Here is a 26,416-nt window from a genome sequence, read left to right on the forward strand (position 1 = left end):
GAGGTGAGCTTCAAAGCAGATGCTGTGGGAGCCCAGGCCCCAGCAAGGCACATGCTGGCTGTGGCGGGCTGTGACACCAGTGCCAAGAGCTGGCTGCTCAGTGACAGACACCAACTGCTTTACTCTGCTTTTTGTTTTTCCAGTTGCCTTGAGTGGTTATCTGGAATCATGGACAGTTAAACAGGTGACTCCATGGTACTTGTAGAAATCCTTCAAGAACTTCTGCGAACTTCCACTTTTGGTAAAAAATAGATTCTTTCCATCCACATCACTGTCATTACATCACATGAAAAATTACCTCTCAATTCCAGAAAGAGCAGGCACGGCTGAGGTGACTCACTGAGGCTATAGCACATGCCTGCTCGAGGCAACCCTCGCCGTGTTTCAGTGCCTGGCTGAACCTCAGTGCTGCGTAGGGACCAGCCCCCGCAGCGGGCGACAGGGAGCAGCGCCTGCACCCACAGGCCGTCGGCAACCGCCCAGAGAGCGTCCCAGGCTGCGCGGGACAAACCGACACCGGCTAACTTAAAAATACAGAGCCCGCTCCTAATTTGATATGCGCTGGTACCGTCAGTGGCACATACGTTCATACACATAGACTTTACACATAGTACTACTCTTGGTATGAGAGAGAGGGGAACGAGGCCTATTACTTACATGACACCCCACGCGCTGCAGGCCTGATTCCGGTCTTACTTATTCCAATGCAAGTCAGAAGCAACTCCAAGATACGAGAAGGATTTACATAAAATTAGATTCAGTCCTTAGGTAAGAATGCCCAGGTAATGCATTTACATTTTCAAGATGTAGACTCTCATCCTTCAAGCTACTTGTGGGAAATGGCAGCTTATGCTCAGATCTGCCCACCCAATATGGTACACAGGTCTGCCTGCAGCTTGCAGGCCTGAGTTCTTTAAATACATAGAGAAAATCTTAAAGTATATCAAAATGAAGGTTTCTGAGATTTACTTACGTGAAATAAACTCTTCCTCCAAAATGTCAAGTTTGGCTTCTGTTTGGTCAATTCATTTACTCTGTTTGAGCAAATACAATGTACATAAAATTTATAAATAATTACGATTTCATACAGAAATTTGGCATGCTCCAGACAGCTCTTTTTCTCCTGCGCTGGAGACCTTAAGTCTAGCTCTAACCTAAACTCGCCTGCATTTGTCAATCTCCTGTGGTTGCAGATCCACGAGCTCACAGCTGTCTGTGCTCAGTCATGTTGGGCAATTCCTTCAGGTTTCATTCAGTCAAACCTGCTCCTCACTGCAGGCAGGGATCCAGGGCTGGGTGCAAAACGTTCATCTTCTCTCCTCCAACAGGCAGACAGATCACAAGCCCAGCAACGTTGCTTTCTATGATTTTGCTCTCTACTTGCCAGCCCTGTAACTGTAACCCTACATATACGGTCCCTCCCACCTCAGCAGTTCTGCTCACTGAGTCTCCTCCATTGTGTATGTGCAGGTATTTTATGTGAGACATAATTATTCTTGTTCCTATCAGCCGAGACAAGCATGCACAAGATTAACTCCCTCACGGGACACAAAATGGTGTACCCTGAGTACCTTCCAAACTGTACATGTAAAGAAGAGGATAATGACTAGGTACTTGTTACATTAGCAGTAAATCAAAGGTGGTTTACTTAGGACCTTTACCGAGTGCTCCGTTCAATTTTTGGTGTGCTAGAGGAGAAAGTGGGCAATAAAAGGTAATTACTATGGAAAGATTCTCATGTGAGCAGAATTTGGAAAGAATGCATGAGACTGTGTCATTTAGACTGAATGGAATTAGAGGGGCACAAAGATAAAGGAATACATAGAGAAAATAGATCAGACATTTTGCTTCTGATTATTCTCACACTATTTCAGACCAAGGGCATGGCTGATACACCAAAAGGCTACAGCAGACACATGGCCACAAAGTTCACAGTGAACACATGGGAATTTTTCTTCCAAGCTTCTAGGTATCAGGTAAATGTAAAATAAGAATGCGCTGGGTAATTTTGGATTGCTTTCTTTGGTCATCTTTGATGGCCATGACAAAGGGAAGCAGTTTCCCTTGTAGCACTGTGCTGGCTAGTCTCCATCGCCGTTTTGCGTCCCGCCTCCCGAAGCGTGTGTTGCAGGCAGACCTGTAGGGCTGTTAAGCAATGAATGTGATTTAGTCGAGCAATTGCTACGTGCCTTGGCCTGCCCCTCCAGGAGGAAAAGCAGGAGGGACTCGCTGACCTCTCAGAGGAGGAGAGGAGTGATGGACAGAATCACTTTATTTTGTCTTCATTCTCGCTGAGCATCTGCCTCCTCCGAGCAGACGGGTGTCGTGGCGTGCCAACCTCAGCAGCACCTTGCCGAGGAGGGGAAAGGACCCAGCGTGGCTGAAGGGAGGGAGTAAGGATGAATAGAGCTGCCAGTAACTCATTAATTGAAGGCTTGACAACACACTGACAAATGAGCATGTAAGAAAAAAAAAAAAATCAGATGGGGCCCCAAGGAGCACAGTTCAGACGTAATCATTCATCTTACACATACATTAGTCTGAATTTCTGCAGGGCAGTGAAACGCTCCTCACCGCAGTAAGTTTTCGGGGAAAACCAGCCATGTAATGTCTTGAATGCCTCCACAGCCCACTTCTTCCCAACACGTTTATTTTGCTCTTGCAGGCAGCACAGTCAAAGCTGCACTGCAGATGCATGTCCTTCCACGCCAACATTCATTTTTCCTCAAGAAATACTCAATATCCACAATAAAGCCACGCACATAGAAACACAAAGCGCCAGCATTTCACTTGGAGCAGAATTTAGCTTTTAGGAGATTAATGCTTTTACCTATTGCATTAGGAGGAATAATTTATACATGAATAAATAACACCTTATACTCAAAGCCAGCAAACACACCCACAGCAGGCCACTGCAGCTTCGTGTGAACAATTTGGCTTTCTTTATAAAACTTAAAGACGTCACAATGCTTTGGCATGGCAGGATTACCTGGCTGCGATGACTGGCAGGCCGGTCCCTGTGTGCCTATTAACTGTGTGACCTTGCAGCCGCAATAAGCTTATTACATGAAAAGAGTCACCTCTGGACAATAATTAGAAGCAGACACAGTACTGAAAAAGCGTGACTGACTTGCCCACAGTAGCTGCCGCTAAGAAAACCGGATTTGAAACCAAGCGCCCCCCACGCTGTTTGCCTTTGGCCTCCTCCATGTAGCAAAGGAGATGTGTGCCGGTGTCCTGGGAGCAGAGCTGTGGCCCGGCACGGAGCCATCTGCAGATGTTTAAATTTTACTCCTGCATTTAATGCTCCCCACCAACTAGGTGCCTCTGTGGGTTATAAGAAAACTTAAAAGCTAATCTACTCAAAATACCAGACACGAGGTGACAGACTTTGAAGGCACCTCGGTATCCTTTCAGGTTTGTCAGCTCTTGCCAACAGCGTGGCGGCAGCTTTGCACCACTTGCTTCTGTTGTCCCCTTTCCCAGGCCACTGCATTGCCATGATCCGGTGCCCGCAGCCTGGGCTAGGAGGGTTTGAACATGTGGCATCAAATTCTGCCCAGGCCTTGCTGGTCCTGTCATCCCTTCCCTGAGGCAGGCTTTATCTAAAGGTATTTAATCTGGATTCGTTTTTATGTTACCTTCTTTTTAAAGGCCATTCAGCACCATGTTTTGTGGTGCAACATGCCATTTAATATAGCAGTAAAACAAACAAAAATTTTTTTTTATTTGCACTTTTCTTTTTAAATCACTCAGGAAATAGCATAAGCATTCCCAATTTTTAAGAATAGAGAAATTAAGGTACTCAGAGGTCAATTTATTTGTCTCTTAACTGTCGTCAGTAACAGTCAGACTATCTGCCAAGATGAACAAGCCTCCTGCAGAGCATGTGCCAACACCTCCTCACTCAGATCAGCACCCAGTTTCACATCTCTTCAGGAAATCCTGGTTGACAGCAAGACTGCCATACACACGAAGGCGTCGCGGGGCTTCCCCCATGCTGCCCTCCGCGCCCGGGGTTGCGGGAGCAGCAGCTACCACGCAGATTTGCACTGTATTATTTTTCCTCCTCATTTCATTCGCACCCATTTACCCGAACACTGAACCGCCCTCCCAGCCGGCGTGGCGATGCGGCCCTGTGGCAGGCATTGGTCTGTGGAGCACCAGCTTTATTTAAGATAATCCTTCATATGAACAATCATCAATAACTGCTAACCTACTCCCTAAAAGACACAGATCAATTGACAGAGTATTATAACCCCTTAAAATATTAATGCCCTATCAGGGAGACAATTTCACTGGGCCTAGGGACTCTTCCATTATTAGAAATTATGCCCCAGCCTTAAATAAATTAACTCAATAAACGTCTTACCATGAATACAAATTCCTGCTTAGGGCTTGCAAATAAAATGATTTAGAGCTGTTCTCTGAGGAAAGATGAGGTGTTTAAACTTGCAAAAGAGGAAGGGCTACCATATTCATTAGTCTTTTGTTTTAAATGGACTACTTTTGTTTTAAACTGAAGGCATCCCTTTTCGGAAGGGAGGAGGAAATCTTTGGAAAATTAAGTTGTTACATTTTCTTATACTGGGCTGCACAGTTTCAGTTCTGCAAATACACAGATCTCTGCTCAGCTCCAAAGGCAGCTCTGGGGCCGAGACCACACCAGCCTCGGGAAGAGGCTGCCCAGCACCATCAGCACCACGTCGCTGTGGGGCACAGGGGGGCACGGCAAAGGACACGAGGAGTGGGCTGGGGGCCCTGGCCAGCAGCCCTGCATTGCTGCCTGCTCCCATCGCTGCTGGCAGGAGGCAGAGCGTGCTGGCAGCCTGGACGCAGGCCACCTGCCCTAGGAAACGTAATCTGGATCCCTGAGGCTGGAGGGAACCATTCTGCCATTGACCTGAGGTTGAGTTTTAGCAAAAAGGAGCTCTTTTACTCGCTTCCTGCAGCCGTGACCTCGTGCTGCCAGCGCCGGGAGGGCACCTGGAGCCCCAAGCAGCGGAAGGTGAGCCAGAACTGCCCACCACCAGCACAGCAACTGCTAACCCGGAGTGCAAAACTTACTTTGCAAAGAAACGCAACACAGTGCTGCCTGCACTGGGGAGAAGCCGTGAGCTGCTCTCAGGGCACAGAGTGCAGCAGCAGCCTTTCAAACCTGAAAAACTGCTTTTATGCTGTAACTAGCTCAGTTGGCCATTACTTATTCAGGGTTAGATAACACAAGCAATACTTAGTGTAACTTTTTCTATAATATGCCCTTAATGCTGAGAATAGATGCCAGGCCAGACCACTGTGCTACTGTTCTCTTACCTGGCCTGAGGTCACCTAAGCTTCAGCTGAGACCATACCGCGTAAAAGGCGTGAGGCCTGACATGGCACTGGTTCATTCAGCAGGAGTCTTTCAGCCTGCAGCACCCCATCTTCTACTTACATGTGCCTAAAAGATGCCACGGTTCATAGGGTGCCCACTAATAAAGCTTCAGCCTTAGCAGGTGTTTGTAATTTCAACAAAACATAAAGCATGCGCAAGCCCATTAATCATCCCAAGTCCCCTGTCAAAGCGTTTGCCCTCTTCATATCGATGAATCGACTGTAGCAACGTGAAAGCCACACCATCACATTTAATTAGAGTTGTATTTCACACCAAAGGCACCTGATATTTCAAGAAGAGTATCACAGCTCCGCATCCTTTTGCAAATCTCTGAGCTGGCAAGACGAATCCGGAGCAACAGCCTTGGCTGTCCGGTGTGCGTACTCCCACCATTTGCATTTTTGGCCACAGATTTTTGGAGAAGTTAGACACACACACAGACACACAGCCTTTTCTGTGCACTAACGTACTGTTACCTGTGCATCACTTCAGAAGCTTATTTTCTCAGGTGAGCACAGCCTGTTTTGCTCTATCTGCACTGTCCCTAAGGACAGGACAGCCCTGGACAGGTAGTCTGCAATGTCAGGAGATGTGCAGGTAGCACCCCCATGGTTTGGTTACGTGCCTGGTAGCAGCTGCCGGATGTCACTGCCTGCCTATGGGATGTCCAGAGCCATGACCATATAGCAAAAAGAGGCACACCTAGATCTGTGCTGCAGCAGAAGACAAATACGGTAACATTTCCCCATAGGATATGCCTTAGCTCAAAACACAGTGTAAAAACACACACATTCCTATTATAGTGCAGGTAAACTGATGCCTTCTGCACATAATAATCAACAGGAATACCACAGGGAAGAGAAAGTCTCTGTCTTTTCTTTGTGCGCACTATCGATTTGATGAGATTTTGATTTTTTGATAACCAGAGCACTGTTTGCTGGTTAAGAGCTCACACGACTTTCTCGGTCCTGGCTTAAGAAGATCAGAGGATGCCTCAAAAATGGATGCAATGTTTCCAGTTCTTACTTTTCAATTTGTACACATATGAACAGTTCAGTCCTGAACTGCACAATGCAAAGTCAGGATGAAAAAGAAACAAGTCAGGATGAAAAAACAGCCACACAGATTCCACTTGACTGAATCAGAAAGGTTTGTAAAAGAGGCCATAGATTCAGCTTACTTCCTTTGCCTTACATAGAGAGAAATTCCCTCAAAAGCCACCCATAGAGACACTTAAACACCAAATTTTAAAAGTGGCTCAAGGAGACTGCCTTGGCAGCAGCCTTCTCCTCAGCGTCTCCTCTTTGTTGCACTGACTTTGCACTTGCACCTATTGCATTCCCAACTGATGCATCAGTGTGCTGTTGGGCTGGTGACAGGAAACACTCCCCAGCAGGAATGCTTGCTTATGTGCTGTAGCTTTTAACTACAACATCTGAATTAGCTTCTGAGCAGCCTTAAGGGCTGGGATAAACATAACCCCAGCTTACACAAGTGAGAAATTGAGAGAAAGGGAGCGTGTCACCAGGGAGAGGGGGTGCAGCCTGCTTGTAGGGGGGGGGGAGGCAAGCAGTGGAAAGAGCAGCTCTGCCTCTCCCCTCCTCCCACGCTCACTGAGCCCCCACCTCCCCAGGACCGGGAGCCCACTGCTGTGCCTGTGCTACCAGCAGGCCTTTGGGCACCTACTGGCACCCGTGAGCACCACTTCCCAACCACTGCTCCCAGGTCACAAACATCCCATCTGCCTCAGTTTCCCCATAGACCTCACATTTAACAGCCGCACACAGCCACCAGCTGCAGCTGCCCCCAGCAGGAGATGCCCCACATGCTGGCCCCACTGCCCAGCAGCCAACCCTCATCCACAGACAACCCATGCAGACACCACCACCAACCAGCACTTAGGGCCACTTAGCTCTTAAGATAATGGGAAATCTGTATCTGTGCAAAATAATAAGTTTCAAAGCCATTTGGCAAAAAGTAAGGTTAGAGCAGTGACTTCCCAGCTCCGTGCAGCAGGTTGCAGCCTCGTGGCTTCTTGGGAGCATGGCGGGTGGGTGCCCACCCCTCCGAGCTGCTGCTGCCACCTCCCTCCCGTCCCCAGCACCTCTGGCTTCCCGCTCTGTCTCCAGCTGCCGGCCAGGCTCTGCTCTGCTGCGGTGCAGCAGGCGACGATCCTCGCTGGGGCAGGCTGATGCTTTGGGAGATTATTCCTTAATAGGCTGGTCTCTGTGCTAGCAAAAGGACCGAGGAAGGGAGGAATACATTATCAGCTCCGATCTGGCATTACAGCATGCTTGCTGCTTTGGTTCTGCCTCTCAAAAGCAGAATTAATTGCTGGGCTAGAAAATGCAGATAAATCAATCAGCTCATACCACATTTATTTTCTGTTGCTACGCGTTGGGCTCCTGGCAGCTTAAAACAGCAGCGACACCCACTCGTGCTACAAAGAGAGGTAAAGGTTGGGCTCCTGCCAAAGACTACCTGCAGGAAGGAGTGGTTGCCCAGTGCACAGGCAGGGTGAGGTGGTGGCCCAGCTAGAGCAGTGACCTGGAGCCAAACACCATCACGCCAGCAGTGATTCTGACCCATTTCAACATTTAAGGCAACTGTCAATCCAGACCCATCGCATAACTTGTATTTCTAGCTTTTCTAAAATAAATGCCTGGAAGACAGGATAGAAAGAGGAGGCAGAAAACTTACATTGTGAGAAAAGAAGTGGCATTTTATACTATAGACTTATTTACGGCAAACTCTGCGACTTGACAACGGTGTCTACAGCAACAAAGAAAATAAAACACTGGGTCGTTACCAGTATACTCTTTTTTGGGGTAAAACGATAAAGCAAACACAAACCTTAAACCAGACTCCTCAGGCTGCACAGGAACCACTTCCTGCTCTGTGCTTTCCCACCCGGGGTCCTGGTCCCCGGCGTGCTCCCCGGCCCTGGCTGCAACGCACGTCAGCCACGACCGTCAGCTGAGGCCTTTTGCCAGGGAACACGTAAATCCAGGTAGCGACCCTTTCTTCCTACATCTCTTCACTTCATCATGTGTGTGATGGGAGCAGAGCAGGACATACCGACACCCTCAGAGCCCAGCTCCTGTCCCTACATCACCTCTGCTCTGGAGCTTCCTCCTGCACTAGGAAAGGGGCTTTAATGTACCAGGTACCTACCACAGCTCAGAAAACCAAGGTCTGGGAGATGTAATTAGCGTGGCTATATTTTTTTTCCTATTAATTACATGGCAGATCCAACACAGCAATTTTTTCTCCCCACCTTTTCAAGTGTTAATTGATTAACTGGAAAACATGCAAAGAGCCCTTTTCTCCCTATGCCTCAAATGCAATCCTCATTGTTAACGTGAACGGCCGGAGGAGCGGCTGCGCAGGCTGACCTAACACAGCTGTCTGCCACAGGGTCTGCCCTCCCCGGGCGCCCGTTCCCCTGTCCTGGCCCTCCCAGCACCGTGTCCCTGCAGCCCGGTGCCCTCCACACCTCCCAGCCCATCCCAGCACCTTGCCGAGAGGTGCCTGCGCACACTGCCCCCCAACAGATTGCAGGACAGAGACGTCCTCCAGGAAAACAACGGGCTAAAAGAGGGACGTAAGCTGCTGAGCAGTGTCAGAGGTTAGAGCAAGCCTCTGTGCTGCTTTGAGAAATTCTGTCATTGCTCCGTGCCTTAGCTACCCACGTGAAAAATGGAGATAATAGCTGTTCACACTGTCTCCCCTAGGGACCTCTGAAGACAAAGATTCATGGAAACATGCTTTTCTGTTGATCTTCTCTTACTTTGACTCTCAGTCACCAGGATTTGTTGTTCTTTTCTCTGGCAAACTGAAGGGTCAGGTAAGTCCAGGCTGCCCATGGACGCCGCCCCAGCAGCATAACATCCTACTCCAAAACAGAATTTATGCGTCACAGAAGTAACGGGTGACATCTTACCTTTTATCCAGTATTTAAAACCCCTTGTAATGTGTGAACACTTTATGAACTGCCAATGAATGGAGACACAGGGCACAGGGGAACCGGGCTGCAGGACGGCTGCCTGTCAGCGTGGTTTCCTCAGCTGATGTGTCTGCCAGAGCAGCTGACCACACTTGGGCAGCCCTGAGCCAACCTCACAGCAGCTTGGTGTCCAGCATTCTGCAAAACCTTACCCAACACCGTAAATTATGCATGGCTAGGCAGCTATTTGCTGTAAAACACATTTCAGGTTCCAGCTGCTCTTTGCAAAACAAGCAATGCTAACAACAAATTCTCTGTCACCAATACTGTCTTGTTCTTAACAGGTCTGATGTGCCAATACTGCTGATACCTGAATGAAAAAAACACTTCAAGTAGGAACAAAAGTTCTGGACTGGTACCAGGCATGTTTTTTTCTGATCCGAAACACCATTTAATTATTCCCATTATGACGTTGCCCGTTACAACCTGAAAACATTATTTTATCTGTGTGCACATCAGCACCCAATGTTCATGCCTAGACTCTTGCACAGCTCTCTAACTTTGCTTAAAAGATAAAGAATACACTTTAAAAGTAAAAAAAAAAAAAAAAAAAAAGGTCTGTGTAACCTCTTGTCAGATACAGGAATGAGTTTGGGAACAGACAATTAATTGGACACTCAGTTTCGGGTGCACAACATTTTGTTATTATCTCAGATAAATGCACAATTGTGGTTTAGTCTTTGGCCAAAATTCTTGCCTGATATGGTGTCATTCCCTTCTGCTCCCTAACTTATTAAATATGTATTTCATCCATATAAGCGACTTCAGCTGTCAAAAGCTGGGCAGATATTTTAACTGGCACTAGATTAGGATCTATTGGAAATTGTTGCTTATTTTTAGGTTAATTGGATGAAATACACTCTGAGACAGCAGATCAGATCAAGATGTACTTAGGCAAGCTACAGTAAGTACTAGTTTCAGGTTTGCATGTTCATGAGAAGGAAAGTTATCTTTATTGGGAGTGCATGATTTTTGGAACTCTTCTGAACACCATAAACATAAAAGAAGCTTAATTAAAAGACTTACTTTTTTTTTTTTTTTTTTTTTCAATTAAGAACTTTCCCCCCAAAGGACCTAGGCCTGTATTTTTTTTCTTTCAGGGTGGGGGGGGGTAGATATTTTTAAGAAAAAAATTAAACTCCAGAATACTTGGATGAACACTTTACTACATGAATGCTTTATGCTTCTCTCCAAATGAGACAGCACTTCACAACAGGATTCATCCCCTCTGTGGCACAGTAGTGTCTGCATTGGAGCAGCCATGCCTCAGGGAGGTGACAATACAGCAGAGATCCCTCAGCACCTCTATGCATCTCATGAAGCACTGCAGCAACATACCCAATTCAAAATCTTTTGGTTTTTCATTTTGTCCCAAACAATCACGGAGAGCCGATATGGACACACTCCAATGTTTTGCTTCTGAAGTGGCTGGATGTTGGTTATAAGACAACGCTATATGTTACTATTTTCACTACTGAAGAATAATAATTCTTGCTTTATGTTATTTTTGAGCTGAGCAGTTGTGGATAATAGAAGACATGAGATTCACGTTATCCATGTGGGCTATGAAAGTAGCAACATGCACTACCAGCAGATAAATAAAAGAGAGCAGATAAATGTCTTACCTGAAGCTCTTGCCCTCCGTTACATGCCCAGTCCCAGTCCCACAGCCGCTCACCCAAAAGAAGCTCCAGCACAGCAGGCACGGGAACTGCTCCTCAGCAAAAAGTCAGTCAGGTACACACTTGTCAGCCACACCGGGCCCAGATGTGCAAGTGTTTGATATCTCCATGGGAAAGGACATCTCTGAAAAGCTTAGTCATAGACCACTTAAGTAATTTCCAAGATTAATTTCCAAGGAACAAGAATTTTCTGCTTCTGGGTGAAACAAAATGGAGGGGAAAAATCACCCTGAGGTTCGCATGGGTTTAGCTTTATATTTAGCTTATAAAATATTAGTGGTACGCGTGCCGCCAGAAAAACAGCTCTCATTACCTAGAATAGGTTGAGGCTTAGCAGTCTTAAAAATGCCTCAGCAATAGGCAATGCAGTACAGAAACATATTTTGTGTTTAAAAATAGTCTCAACTGTTGTTAGCAGGGATTAAGCAATGTTTTTTTCATCAGCACAACAGAGCAGTGCAGACAAAGTAAGAGAGTAACTGTTGTTACTCTGTGAATGAGGAAATACTATTTTATCTAATTTACTGCAGCCCAAGGTGAAACATTAACTTAGCTTTGAATTATGATGGGATGTAAAATAGCCTGAACAAAAACATTGCTGGGCTTCCTTTCGAGGGCATGAACTTAGAGGTCTTCAAAACTGAGTTTGAATGCTATCACAACACACACCTTTTGTTTTATTGAAATATTCACTGAAATATTTACCTTTGGAGTAGATTATTTTGAGCACTGTGGAAATAAGGAAAAGGAGAGAAATTTTATATGATGGAAGTTTCCCAAGGGACTACGAAAATATTTTAAAGTGATAAAAAGAAATTATTGCAGACTTACCATCAGTTTTGCATTTCAAAAGATAAAGAAAAGGTCTTAACAGCATTTACACAGTTCAGTACATGTTACCTGCAGAGTTCCCTGCCCCTTCTGTGTGACAAGGAGCTGGCGTCAGCTTCCCACGGGCTCTGGGTCAGAGCCAGATCGATGCTCCTTGTGCGTCTGGGATAAATTAAGTTTCAGGCCACTCCTTCTCAGGGTCATTCCTGATCTTCAAAATGTATCGGGGACATATACCTGTCCACCAGGAAATGCACACACCAAACCAAAAGGGAAATGGCAAAAAGGAGGAAGAAATCCAGCATTTTTTCTCATGTGATTATTTACATTTTATGTTTGTTACAGTATAAAGTACCTCCAGCCCTGGCACAAATAAAATAACAAGTTCCTGTTACCAAAAATCATTGAAACACTTGTGAGCTGATGGAGAACATGACCTTTGGTATGACACTGATAACTGTCTGACAGAGAGAAAATGTCTGGTGTCCTTAAAGGCCCTATAGCCTATTTACTGCAACATCTGCGGTCACGTCAGATCATCACGCACCCCTGAAGAAGATATGTGGCATCTGGAAAAGTACTGACCAGTATGTCCCCATGGGGCCGTTGGTACCCAGGTGCCCTGGCAGAGCCCAAATACAATTATCAAAGGGAATTTGCTTATGTTAGGGCCATATATCTGCCTGCCAGTGAATGCATGCACTATATCAAAGGGGAGATCGCCAAGAGAAGGAATAAAACTGACGTTGTCACTCATGCAATTATTTACAGTTTACTTCTGTTGCCACATTAAAGGAGTTACCACTCAAATAAAAATGGCTAATGAGAGAAGCTACAGCACTACCCCAAAATACGCTATGCAGTTTTTGTTTCAGCCTGGCAACCCTGGTGAATTGTAGCCATTGTTCAGAGCTGCTGGATTGCATTACATGGCACGAACGACAGAGTGACAGCAGTGTCTCCAGCCACCCCCCGCCAGTGGTTCAAGGTGCCACGTTGGCTCAGGTTAGCTGGTTCTCTCTAAGTCTCAGCTGCTAGAAGCACTTTGGGAAATTAATAGCTACTTTGGGAATGCTGTGCACTCTTTCCTGTAATGTCCCACAAAGCATACTCTCGAGACAGAAACCCGACAGCATGTCACATTTGCAAGGGAAAATTTAACTCTAATAAAGATTAATACCTGGGGACTCACCATCACATTTTGTCTAATTGCCTTTCACTAACATTCTCAGCAACCTTGAACAAACAACATGGCCTTTTGTTTTTCCGTTTGCCAGACAGGGACTGTATATGAGGCATAGCCAGCACTTGCTCTCTAGGAGCAAAACATTTTCACTACAGACCCCGTACTGAAGCATTCCAAACTCTTTGATCCCCAAATGGCCTGTAACAGCCTCTGCCTAGAGGAAAAATCTGCTTTGCAAAGTTGGAGCAATACAGTGTGAATTACCTGTGGGTGATGCAAGAAAGAAAAAATTATCATTTCTCCTCTGTGAACACCCTCCTGCACAGTCTGGGAGCTGCTGCCTGTGACTCGGCACCAGGGTCAGCCTTGTGCTCTGCAAGCACAGCGTCTCGCCTGGCTCCTCCCCGGCCAACTCAGCTCACCGCAGTTTCACTGAGGCCCCTTGAAGATATTTTTCAGGATGTGGGACTCGGGGAACAGGCAGAGCGTATGGTGCACTTGTGACAAATAAAATAACAGTACGTAGAAAGCAAGGAACTTGTGAAAGACCAGACGGACTTATGGTCTGATTCTCATATTGTTCAATCAGTCCCCTACAACTTCACCGCAAAAGCCTTATCATTTCTTCTTATACTGGTTTGCTTTTGCTCTTCAGATCCCTCCCTCATCCATTGCTCTGAAAGCTAAAATTCATTTTTGTAACTGCTTAAGAGCCCCTATTCATGGCCAAAGACAGCACTGCACTAGCACACCTCTGTTCCTTCACCTGACTATCGAACACCAACAATATCCCAAAATGTCCCTGAACGTTGGGTAACTCAGCTGCAGATCCCTGATGGCTGTTCCTGTAAACTCAACATGATCAGTGCAAGTACAGGAGCCTTTAAAGGCTGTTTTATTTTAACAAATGACATTTTGGTGTTAAGAAAAAAACCCATCGTACTGAGAAATTCAGACTATACTGATGTGTGGTGATATTTCTGGACAATGTTAGTGACTACAAAATCTATTACATCACCGCAATAATGACAATACTAGATATTTTGCCCAGCTCCATGGAGGGAGCAAGGGAGCACTCAGAGGTGCCTCAAGCCATGGGATGGGTACAGCCTATTCCCCATGGACATCTCAGACCATTTGCTTGTTCCTGTGCCAATACCCCAATATCTGAATGCCAGCTGTGTTCTGGGTTAATTCCCAACTCCGCATGTGCTGTGGATGGAAGCTGAGGGTTTGGGAGAGCTGCAGTGCTGCCTCTTATTGAAAACAAGGAAGAAACCCATGCAGTCAGGGCCCAGGTGCCCATATATCAGTCCACTAAAAATACCTCGAGAGCGAAACCATAGAAGACCAGCCAAGCAACATCTATTTCTCTCCTCTTTGCCAAGTACTGAAAAAAGCCAAAGGAGAAAAATCCCAGCATGGGGAACGGGTTTGACCAGCTTTGTCACATTTTTGTGTTCTCTCTGCTCTCTAACACAGACCCAGGCAAGGTTTTGTCTATCCCTTCCAGACTTTGTCAGTACCATGAGGCACCTCCATCTCCTTCCCCAAGGGAGCTCCAGCCCATTGCTGCTAACTTTCTCCAAACCCCTACAACAGGACATCTTCTTACTCCTTGGACTTGTCCCTGGAGGGAAGGAATAGCTAATGCACAAGTACTCATCCAGTATGTGAAAGATTGGCTTAGTTTCCAGCCCTGTCAAAATTGCCTCCACAATCATATGGCTTTTCTCAGCTCCTACACAAACGCAGGCACGAGGCAGCACCTTACAGCCTAACCAGGGGCTCTAGAGATATGCACAGGAGATGGCAAGGTGTTCAGGTAACGTCAACACAGAGATCATACAAGTATAATAAATACCACACCAAACCCATAGTAAAGCTACAGTAAAGGAACAGTACGTCTGTCCTTGTCTATTCAATTTCTGAACATGGCTGTTACTCTACCTAAAATTACCTACAGGTCTCTGCAATGTCACACTGATTTCTGCAATGATCTTTTTTTGCCCAGCTAAGCAGGGTGGCTCAAGCCCTGGAATATCCTCTTCACAGGCTGTAATGAGATTTCTGTTCCAAATGGGGATTAAATGTGCTCTCAGAAATGTGAATTTTCAAGTTCTGAAATTCTGCTTTTAAACTTTGAAGCTGCCAAAATCTAGACCATATTTTCCTGGTTTTGCATTCTTACACATTACTTAATAGCATGCACTAAAATATTCGCTGCTACAGTAAGACATAAACTAAAAGCTTAAATATTCTGTTAATTTTATTTTATTGCTCAAATCACTGCAAGGCATTGCTCTGATTAAAATCTCTTACCTTCTTTTAATTTCAAAGTGTCTCTTGTTTGCTTGTGTCCAGCTGTTTCATTTGAATACAAAAGGAGACTGATCTAGAAAACAGGTCAATAACTTGTATGTAGCAGATGTCCTTAAAGATTTTAGCATTACAATATCACAGCTTAGTGCAAAATAAAACAAATGTAAGGCAAATTCAAGATAAATTCTAAAAAATCTGAAACAAAAATTGAGAACAACTTAGAAGTATTTTTGCAGCTCAGTTCGTCATAGAAACACATCGTTTTTTCCAAGGAGTTTTACTAATTATCAATTACAGCACAGATAGGTCTTTTCTCTCATCAGTGCAATGCTCATCCACTAAAATTCATATTATTTTTCTTACATAGAACTGGTTGGTAACTTAGTGGCAAATGGTTTTCCACAACAGCTCGTACCGTGTGAAGGAAACCTAAGTCTGTTATACTTCATGTCCTGAGTTCTCTAAAATTTAGAACATCTGTTCAGACAGAAAACATTGTGCTGTCTTCCATCTCCTTGTATGCTTACATTGTTATATATTTTCAATTTATATCGATTTATAAATAAATCAATGAAGTAATTAGAACAAAATGGTTGGATAAGTTTCTGTGAAAATGTCAACAAAGTCAATCTAACCCTGGGATTATAAAATCAATCTTTGATTTTTTTAAATCAACACTTTCTAATAACTTACTATCGTTCTGGAAGGTTCTGGATCAGTGCTAACTTTTCAGAGACATTTTAACAAAAGAGTTGACTGTATATTACTAACAGCGGTGCTTTCACCTCCATCCTTTACACCATCAGCGTACATGCTCCTTGGCTTTCCCTGCAAATATAAAGTCTAAACACATACTCTAAAAAACCAGGAAAGTGGCAATGTGGCTTTATCATTCTTATGCCCCCTTCAGTCGCAGAGGAACCCAAGCCGTGGCTTGAGTTTTGGAGACAGAGTGGATATAGTCACAAGCAAGCCTGTGGCGTAGGGAAGGATGGTCACAGGGTTTCGTGAGGAGTGTTCAGGCTGACCAGAATGGCCTCATTCTTACATTTTTTTTATCTGGATTCCTGGCCTTGGGTGAGGGCAGTAACCATCCGGGCTGATTTTCTTCTGCAGCTAGACTTCAGGTCAGAACTGATTCCTATGAGCAAAACATTGCTTTGTTGTGCTGCAACCCTATCCCCATTCTCTGTCTGTGGTTGCAAATCCCAACAAGAAGTATCTTTAAAAGTGTCCCAGGTTTTTAAAGGAAATACTCCCCTCTCCCCACTACCAGAAGCACTGCCAGTTTCCCACAGAAGCCCTTGTCCTGAATTAGGAGTGCAGATTACCCCGGTACCACCTTGGCTCTTCCACAGGCCTCTGCGTGCAGCGTGGGGAGCTGCCTACGCAGGCCAAATGCAACCCCAGGGACAGAACAGCAGATGAGTTCCCAGGGGATTTCACAATCAAATATGGCATCTTCTTCTGTGCTACCAGGAGGCACCTTCCCCCCATGGGGGTTTCCAGCCAGAGCCCCACAGTGACTCTGAGTCCCTACAAGAAAGAACAGATGGAGAAAGACACACTTTTCTTTTGCAAGAGAAAAAGGAAAGTTTAAACAAAACAGGCCGGAAATAACCACGTCCATTGAGGATCTGGAGACCCTCAGTTCATTTTCCAGCTCTCGAAGGGTGAGTGGGACAGGTCTCCTGTTTGCAAAGAACCAGCCTCTCCTGGCCCAAGCAGCAGGGGTAGGTCCATCTCCAGCTCTCCAATCAATTAGGACACACAGGATTTCTACTTATGCAGCTCCCACGCCTGATCCCAGTGCAGACCTGATGGGATGAAAGGACACAGAATTTTGCTTCAGTTCTCTTTCTGTGAATTAGAAATTATTAATTTCCCCTAGATTCTGTTCTTCAAAGCTTACCTTCCCTACTCTTAGATATATTTTTAGACATATTTTTAATGACCACTTTTCTTAAAAAAGTATTACATGGATCTGGTTTTTTTTAATTAGTTCTCAAAGCCAGTTGTCGAAGGTGTTCATGTATGAAAGTGGTTAAGTCAGCACTATGTGACACCTGACATCTGCCCCTCGGATAATTAAATGCGATCCATGCTGGAATCTGCCTGCTCTGTTGGCTGGCCCTGGCCACACACAGGAGGGATCTCAGTGACATCTAGCAGGCAGCACACGCCACTGCACACACAGTCCCCTCACTGCCCCGACAGACCTTACCTTCTGAAACCCAGCCATCCATTTATTTGCTGCTTAAACACAAGTTATTTAAGCAGGAGCTGTGAATTATGGTGAGGGTAATTAATTTTTACAGAAACAAACCTATTTTCCTAGCCGAAAGACAGTGCATGGGATAAGAGCCACTTATATGGCACCTGACGTTAATTCTGAGAAGAGCAAGAATCATTACTGGGACAGCTCCTGTTAGCTAACGCTACCCCAGGGTCTGTGCTATGATGAGATACAAATAGTATTAAAAACTATCACGGTAAAACTGAAAAAAAAATGGCAGCATAATTTAGAGCAAACGCAAGGCTGCTCAGTCCCATTTGATTACTATTCTTTTTTTCCAAATCTAAAATCAGACTAGTACACATATATACAGATACGATATACCTGGATTTGGTAAAGGTGAATGCAGGTGAAGGATCTAGACCTCTTATGTACATACGTATTTATCTTAACCTCCTTTTTTTCTTTTTTAAAATATTTGAGAGCTATCCCACAGCCGGGTTATTTCAGGGGCTAAAATTGTGGCCAACTCTTCGTACGAGACCAACTGATATATCTGAACAGGAGAGCCCCATGGGGAGGTGACCAGCCTGACCCCCTCCATCTAAACCACCCTAACTCCTGACTTGCAAGATGCACACTTTTGGGACAAAATTCCAAGAGAGAAACTGTCACTGGAAACTGGTATGTATTTACCAGTGCTCTGCAGACTGGAGTGACCATCTCCTCAGCTGGCCTCGACGCTATCACCTCCAGACAAGCAAATGTCATGCTTCAGATGACACCTGATTTCATTATACTTACTACATGGGTAGTTTATAAAGGGATGTCTATCCTTGACTGCTCTATTGCGGTCGATAACCTCCCACGTTAACTTGAGAATTTAAATACATTGAGGATTTAATATCACTATTACCAATGCCTTGCCAATTTGTTTTTACTTTAACTGCATTTTTATTATTCTTTAACCTTTAGTGTCACACAGACAATTAGCAGCTGCGTCTTCAAATTTGTTTGGCTGTTTCTGTTTAATAACATTTATTTACAAAGGCTTTCTGGCATATTCCTTTCATTTGGCCTAAATGACTGAAGATCGTGCTAGATATGAGTCACCTTGTCTCATGGCCTTGTTCGTGTCCTCTGTACTTGTCTGCTGTCACTCTATTGACTGTCAACAGTTTGAATTTGCTTTACAAAGGCAAAAGAGTTGAAATAACCCTGAGCACTGAATGGAAGGGCACATGCTGTGGTTTTAGACAGGCTGCAGCTAAGGAGGTAATTCACGATGGAAGACAGAAAGTTAACAAGCTGCCCTCTTTCCAGCAGGAGTGCGCTCAGCTCCACTTAGGCTTGGACCTCTCAGAATTGAGTCCAGATATTTGGCTTTAGAGATGATGATAATCTGGGATTTCTTCTCTTAAAGCAATTTGTTAAATTAAATCTAGGTTGCAGACCAACAGATACCTGCTACCCCACAGTGCTCCTAGTCATATCCCACTCTAGCAGGATACAAGCCTCACTTTCCCCAAGCATGCTGCATGGTTTCTCCATGTTTCTCCATGTTTCTCCATCTCAGATGCATCTTCTGGCCCCAAATGCAAGAGGATGGGCTAGCTGGTAACTTCTACTTGCGCAGAGAAGTGGATCTTCATGCACCAACATGTCCAGGCCTCTTCCCTTTGCAGCTTTGCTGGACCTGTGTGGATAAGCAAAGATTACAGAATTAATCTCACAGTAAGAAAAAACTATTACTGCATTCAAAAATAACCTTTTTCACGTGCTGAGCTGTGGCACATGCCTCAGTTTCACTCTACCGTGCTCTGGAGGACGTTCCCAGAGATGCTGTGGGGACAGCCCTCATTGCCAGTGCACACCTGCCCTCTTCCCCCCTGTCCCTTCAAACCATCAGATGCAACGCCCCACACCATGTAGGCAGCAGGATGAGATTCTCAGCCTGCAAGGGTGATAGGCTGAGAATAAAATCAGAGATGTCTAATATCTCACAGCAGTAACTAAGACTTCAGACAGCCCCTCGAGCAAACCTGGTGCTGAAAAATGAATAAAAGGCATACGCACGTGCCAGTGAGCCAGAGTATACTTTGCCTGGCAGCAGCTGGGTGCACTTCAGAGCTAGTGAGAGGTGCTGAACAGGCAGCTTCAACACCTTTTCCTTGCAGAGACAGCAAAAAGTCAGGTTTGGCATTTTCCACAGGGAACTGTTGTCTCTTCCGAGCAGGCTGGTGCCTCGGTAGCCGCGGTGGCTGTCCCCAGGCCGCTCGCTCCCTGTCTGCGCAGCCGAGAGCTGGCCCGCGGCGGGGGGTGGTCAGCTGGGCAACACAACCTGTTTAGGCACTGGAGTGAGACCAATACCACGTTTCACACAGACAACTTTATTTTCACATTTCTGCACGTATGCAAGAGAATGCTCTTTTTCCTGGGATGTGCTGGTAGACATATTATACCCTACAGAATGGAGTTTAGCAAATTTTTTTAAATATATATATATATGTACACACATATATATAGTCTTGCAAAATTTCTTCTGCGTTTCTCTGTGTGTCAGAATGGATGTTTACAACAAACCAGAGCTAAAGGGACACTGCAAGGTTTTATTTATTTTTCTTATCTCTAAAATAAAAATAGCATTTGCATTTTTCTTCAACTCAATTGCCTGTTCTCCTGGTTATACTTAAGCAAAAACACTGAAGATAAAGGACATGCCTGTAAGCTTTCAATTTTTACTACTCCGAGATACTATCAGTGATGCAGGTAGAACATTTTTGAACTCTTACTTACACAAGGGCCAGACTATCAGCTAGGTGGATGTCACTGCACCAGATATAAGAGCACCCCTGAATCAGTGATGCAAATAAATCATTAGCATGTAAATGTTATGCTCACAGCACAGTTCAGCAGTTTAACAGCCTCTATGCAGACAGATATGCGTTTATAAGAGTCCTGCTTTTAAAAGTTTCACTGTAAATTTTTAACCTGACAGTGTCCCTTAAGAAAAAAGTACATACTGTGCTTAAGAAAGGACACCCTCCTACAGACGTTTTCTTTTTATTATTAAAACCAACATTTTTAAAACCATTCAACAAAATTTAATACAAATTGCCATTGGAGAATAGCATTTGTAAGAGTGAAGCTATGCATTGCTGCTCCATTAACATGGCTTTAGTTATCGCAATTTATATTATTTGCACATTTCCTTAGGTCCTTCATGGCACTTCCATGAAGAAGAAAAAAAGGTTGTTGCACTGCTGCTACCATCTCATCAGAGGTCACACATGGACACACAGATGTTTGTTCTCAACATGTTGCAGTCAGGCAATGCCAAAGTTCTGCCCACAATACTTGAACCGTAGGATATCTGTACCTCAGGTTTATAGCTCAACTCATGATTACTCACAATATTGCAATGCATTCAAAGTAACAGGAAAACAAACATTGACGGTAACAGGCACGTTACATTTTTTTTTTTTTGCATTATCATTAATCACATTCCTATTTTTCAACAGATTGTTGCCTAAAATGCATGTTAGAAAGGCTTTTTTTAGAAAATACTGGCATGAAGATGCAGACTAATGTTTGTAGCTAATGAAACAGTCAGACTAATGATTCAGACATTATTTAAACATTCACAACTCTGAGAAAATTTGCACAGCTGATAGCACTGACAGATAGTCTAACTGTAACTTAGAAGCCAGCATAGTAACTGCCTTCTGCATACTGGCAGTAGGATTTATGATGGCATGAGATTAGAATAGCATACTATGTTTTATTTAGAAAGCCGGCGTAGTAAGTATTTGCCATAAATATTGCAAGCCCCATTTATGAGCGATGGGAGGCTTTGCAAGTTTGCAAAGTAACATTCACGGAAAACATAAAAAACAAACCCAAAGACATTTCCATGCAGAGTACGATTCTCTCACAGTCACTGGATCTCTGTCATCTGTTGGCTGGAGCACACATGCCACATGCACATACGCTGCTCATGGAAAACCCAGAGGCCTTCTGTGCACTGATGCATACCAGCCTCTGGCTGATATCGGTGGGATCAGAGACAAACAGAGGATAATAAATGGTTTCGCAAAGTCAATGACTGTGCCACAGACAGAATTTACAATTAGAGCTATGTGAAAACACAACTGTTGCATGTCACTTTGCAAATTCTCCTATCTCAGCTACAATGGACTTCAAGTGGAGCAGAGAGGCAGCAACCCAGGGCTCAACATCAGGTATGCACAGGTGGGGTCTGGACTCCTGCGAGACCAAAATCAAAGCTAGTTATGCCTCAAGGACAGAATCAGGACCAGTGCAGCTTTCAGCATCTCCCCCTCTGCCTAACGCACCCCCACCATTACCGGGAGCTGAAAACTGACACAGTGGAGCAGAAAAGGAGATGCCAAAACCGCAGGGTCACTAATGGCGGCCTGATTTCAGCAATGCATTTAAGCACGTACTGAGAGTAACATCCAAATGTTTGAAGTATGTTGACAGATTGGGGCCACGTTCAAGAGAAAGCAGTTACGGCCCCTATGACACAGGCACCCCCGCACCACCCGTACAGCACTTCTGCTAGTGGAGACACAGAAAACAGAGCTGAGGCCAAATTCATCACAGTAACTCCAGAAATTAATTTAGCTTCAGGGACCATGGTATCATGCAACTAATAACATTTTCTTTTGAAAAGGGCGCATTCAAAACTTTTCAGGCTCTATGTGCCATCTTAAGAGCACATTTGGAGCAACACTGTTGGAGGAGAAAGGCACTGTGCTAGCCCAACGCAAATGCTTGTTTTCCATTATCTTGACCACTTTTCCCTCAGCTGAAGTTAACTGCTTAGACTGATAATAGACAGATGCTCTTTGGGTGTGGGGAAAAAAGCAGGTTATTCATTACATTAAATTCTGTCATTTGCCGAAGTGATTGCAGGAAGAATCAAGAAGGAACAGTGTAAACATCGTGCGTTATTTCAGCTGATGTCTTTATCAAGTGCCTATTAAATAAAAACTAAACAGACAATACCGGACAACCGGAGGACAAGGCTACTCTCAGAGCATTGCACCACTTCTATGAATCACAGCACGTTATCGGAGTTTCTGTGCCCTGTATCATTGCTAGGAAGGAATTCATTAATGGTATTTATAGGAAAAGCAATAAACAGGATAGACTAGGGTGTCATTCCTGTGTACATGTAACTTCACTCACTTGATGACAAGTGGGCAACTTAAAGAAATAAAATTGAGACTACATAGAAGTGTGCGGAGGAGCACAGTAAAAGGGGAAAATGTCCTATCTTGGGGAATTAGCATAGCATTACACTAGTACTGATCAGACCTACCTCTATAATCAGAAATACTTCAATAGATTAATTTTTTATAAAATATAGGGCTACAGAAATGAGGCATACTATATATTTTGTATTATAAAAAGTTTCCACTTACATAATTTTTAAAATATATCTTCACTGCTAACAGTGTATTTGTAATATAGTATCTGATATAATAAAAATATATGCTTACTGGATGGGAGCAATGTAGCACTACAGCAGGGACTCTCCTCTCTGTGTGGTTTGAGCAGCTGGAAAGTTGGCTGTTCCCTCCTTCCCTTGGTTTCTCAGCCATCAGCTGCCTGGAGACTGCAACGGCACTCTGGTGTGTTAGCTTTCTTAAGAGTCTTCTGCAAAGCAGGCTCTGACATGTTCCTCAGCTGACAAATAATTGACTGGGCAAAATCCAACTTTGGTGTAAATTCACTGCATGATTCTTTCTGTTTTACTAATTAAAAACAACGCCCCAAACCAATGTTCTATTTGGCATTAGTAAGGAAATGCAACTTGTACAAGTCATGCAACCGCCTTGTAGGAAAAAAAGATTTTGCTATAGAAAATGTTAAACTACCCAAAGGGACATATGGGCCTGGCAGCTGATTCTGAGACTAATAACAAGTAAGTAGCTCCCAATTAAACTTACAGGGCACTTTGTGGGTGCCAAGGTCTGCATGCGGAAACACAGCTGCATCATCTGCACCCTTTTCTGCACTAAGTAAAACTGGAAAGCTTAAATAAATCCATAAGGTGGGTAACACTTTACTGTAATGTCCAATGGAAAAATACAAATGTTCAAATGATGAACCTAGGAAGCGTGTGCCAAACTACACCAGAAGGACCATAGCACATGACCATGGGTGCTGCTGAGATGCACACTGGAGAATCAAATGGTGTCCCACCATGTGCTGGGACTGCCAAAGGTGGCTGGGACCAAAGCAGGTATTCATCTTCCTGCATCAGCCCTTATAAACCTGCCCAGTCTTGCAAGAACTTACCATCATTGAACAGGATTTGTTCTGTAGTTTGATATTTATATGTGCAAACACATGTTTTGCTCCTTTCTGGCTCACCCTGGCATGAAGATCCTCTGGTTTATGTGTTCAGGAAAAACTCCACCAAACTCAGCATGGTGGCACCAGTGCATGTGAGAGGAGAAGCGGGATCTCTGCAGAAATGAGGACATTGGCTACACGGGCTGTCTGCTTAATGTCCTAGGTACATGTACTGTTTACTTTTTACAGACCGCCCTGGTAGATTTGACTTTTGTCAAAGCAGATTAACGGCAAGGCATTCATAAAACATTTTGCCGTATGGTAGTATAGACTGAACTTTTCACTTGCAATAGACGGCTGAGTAAGCTATCGACATGTGCTATCATATGTAATCAAGCTTGCTAGATTAAAAGCAGGACTTGGGCCTAGCAAACAATGCTGTATATTACTCATTGAACTCTGAGCAGCAGTTCGCTCTTGTCAGGATTTATTAAAATATTCACATGCTTCCAAAACGAAACAAAGGTCCACCGGCATCTCTTGGGGAGAAGAGGTGGGATCAGTTGCATTCGGTTGCCATTTGGTTGGAGATGTCATACAAAATCCTCACACACTGAACATGGCTGAATTGTAAAAAGCTTTCACCCAGAAAGGAGATCTTTGTTACACAGAAAGTCTCTGACTCCTCCAGCGCTCACGAGACACAGTTACATCACGTTCTCAAAGAGCTGTAAAGATCGCATGATATTGTCGTCCTGAAAGCAATAAGAAGATATTTTCATAAAACCAGCACTGACAAGCACGACTCATAACTTTGCATGGCACAGGAGGGGCTCTGCAGCTGCTACTGCAGGCAACAGCCTTGCTTTCATAATGTTTTTCATCCTTAGTGAGCTGGAACTGATTCAGTGATCAGGTCCTGATTCAGCAAAGGAGTCATCTCTTTCTTTGGCACCTTAGTTCATTTGAGGCATGCAAGTACAGGATCTTCTCATAAGCTTGACATTCAGCATGGGCTGTGCTTTACTGAAGAAAGCCAGACACCAGCATTGAGCTGGTGACTGTACTGAACCCTCAGACTTCAGTGCCCAACTGCATTTCATTGATCCTGAATATGCAATTATTCACTTAGCTAGTATGCTTCAAAAGTCCAAATGAAATTGCAGGTTTTGAACTGATAAGCAAGCTGCCTTGAAAGACCACTTCATCCCAGAAATACAACCAGCTCAAACCCAAAATACATGCAGTCTCAGCCTCTCCTAGGTTCCTAGATCCAAATAAGAAAGTTGGAGACACACAAGGGAAATCCTGGATTTTTTCTCATGAAGTCCTGAAATTGTACTTCAAGGTAATAACCAGAGTAATATTAAAAAACATCACGGTGATTTCCACTGCCCGCCCCCCCCGCCCCAGGAATTCAGTTATTCCAAAAGTTAGAATAACTGGTTGCCTGTAACATGAAAATAATTTTCCACGTTAAGCAGCTTAAGAGATCTATTGCATCGCATTCCTCTGTCTCATTTTAAGGCTGCATCCATCTATCCACCTCACTTCTAACAGTTTGGTCGGTACTAGTACAAGGTATTACCTTGCATGGGAAACCAATAATCTTCTCCAAAGCAATGCTAGGAGTTCACTGCTCATGAGCCATATTCTCAGAAATGGCAGACGTAAGGACCATAGTGCACTTTGGTTTGTTTTTCATAATGAAGGGGGGAAAAAAAAAAAAATAAAAAAAAAAAAAAGGTTGCACGGTTTGCTCCTATCTGCCAGGAAACCACACATGACAGTGGATCAGTCTGCACAGCTCCTAGTGCAAGTATGTCAACAGGAGGAACTAAACCCAAACTAGGGCAGAGCATTAAACAAACTCACAGTTAGGAGTAAAGCTGCTTCGATACTGAGACCACTAATCATACACATGCATCCAGACTGAAGGCAAATTATGAATGTGAGAAATAATACACAACACAAATGATCAAATTAAAGACAAGGCCAAAAATAAGCTAAACAATCAGGAGGGACCAAGAATGAAGTAACTAAAAAAAAGTTAGCCTTGTATTATGCATCTGCTAACAAGGATTTTGCTGCCTGAAGTCCCTGACTGAGGAGTAATTTGGACGTTGCCAGAGACAGCCTTAACACGGAAACAGCGGGAAGCCAGCCTAGCCCTCAACAGTGAGTGTCTTCCCATTGCTTAGGTACAGGAGAGCTGCCTGACTGCAGAACAGGAAAGATTTTTCCAGGAAAAGTAAAAAATACAGTAAGGCTGGTATGCAATTATTTGCACCAATGTAAACTTTCTAAAATGCAGAGGCCATTATTGTACTGATTACATATTAGAGATATCTCTGAGCAAACATTCACACTGTTAATTACAGTCTAAGACAACAGACACTTGGCTGATTGCATGTTAATGCGGATGTTTGTCCTTGTGCCAGTGCTAAAGATA

General features: G+C 44.3%; 2 protein-coding genes across 11 annotated transcripts in view; both read right to left on the reverse strand.

The window, feature by feature from the left end:
* The window catches only part of LOC115334315 (gamma-aminobutyric acid type A receptor subunit pi), a 29,352-nt gene extending 19,591 nt beyond the window's left edge, over positions 1–9,761 (reverse strand). Inside the window, exons 1-2 of one of the 2 annotated variants that reach the window (XM_029998388.2) lie at positions 7,747–9,761; positions 7,479–7,605 (exon numbers count right to left, since the gene is read on the reverse strand). The gene's annotated coding sequence lies outside the window, so the exon portion shown is untranslated. Of the gene's footprint in view, positions 1–7,478 lie in introns of both variants that reach the window. The other variant, XM_029998387.2, reaches the window with a different exon arrangement.
* Positions 9,762–20,007: 10,246 nt separating this feature from the next.
* The window catches only part of KCNIP1 (potassium voltage-gated channel interacting protein 1), a 467,611-nt gene continuing 461,202 nt past the window's right edge, over positions 20,008–26,416 (reverse strand). For all 9 annotated transcript variants that reach the window (XM_029998235.2, XM_029998236.2, XM_029998241.2 and 6 more), the window contains exon 8: positions 20,008–24,719. In XM_029998235.2, the coding sequence (XP_029854095.1) occupies positions 24,672–24,719 (48 nt within the window). In that variant the 3' untranslated portion in view covers positions 20,008–24,671. The remainder of the gene's footprint in view (positions 24,720–26,416) is intronic.

Source organism: Aquila chrysaetos, chromosome 22 (genome assembly GCF_900496995.4).
Source record: "Aquila chrysaetos chrysaetos chromosome 22, bAquChr1.4, whole genome shotgun sequence".
NCBI classification, from domain to species: Eukaryota; Metazoa; Chordata; class Aves; order Accipitriformes; family Accipitridae; genus Aquila; species Aquila chrysaetos.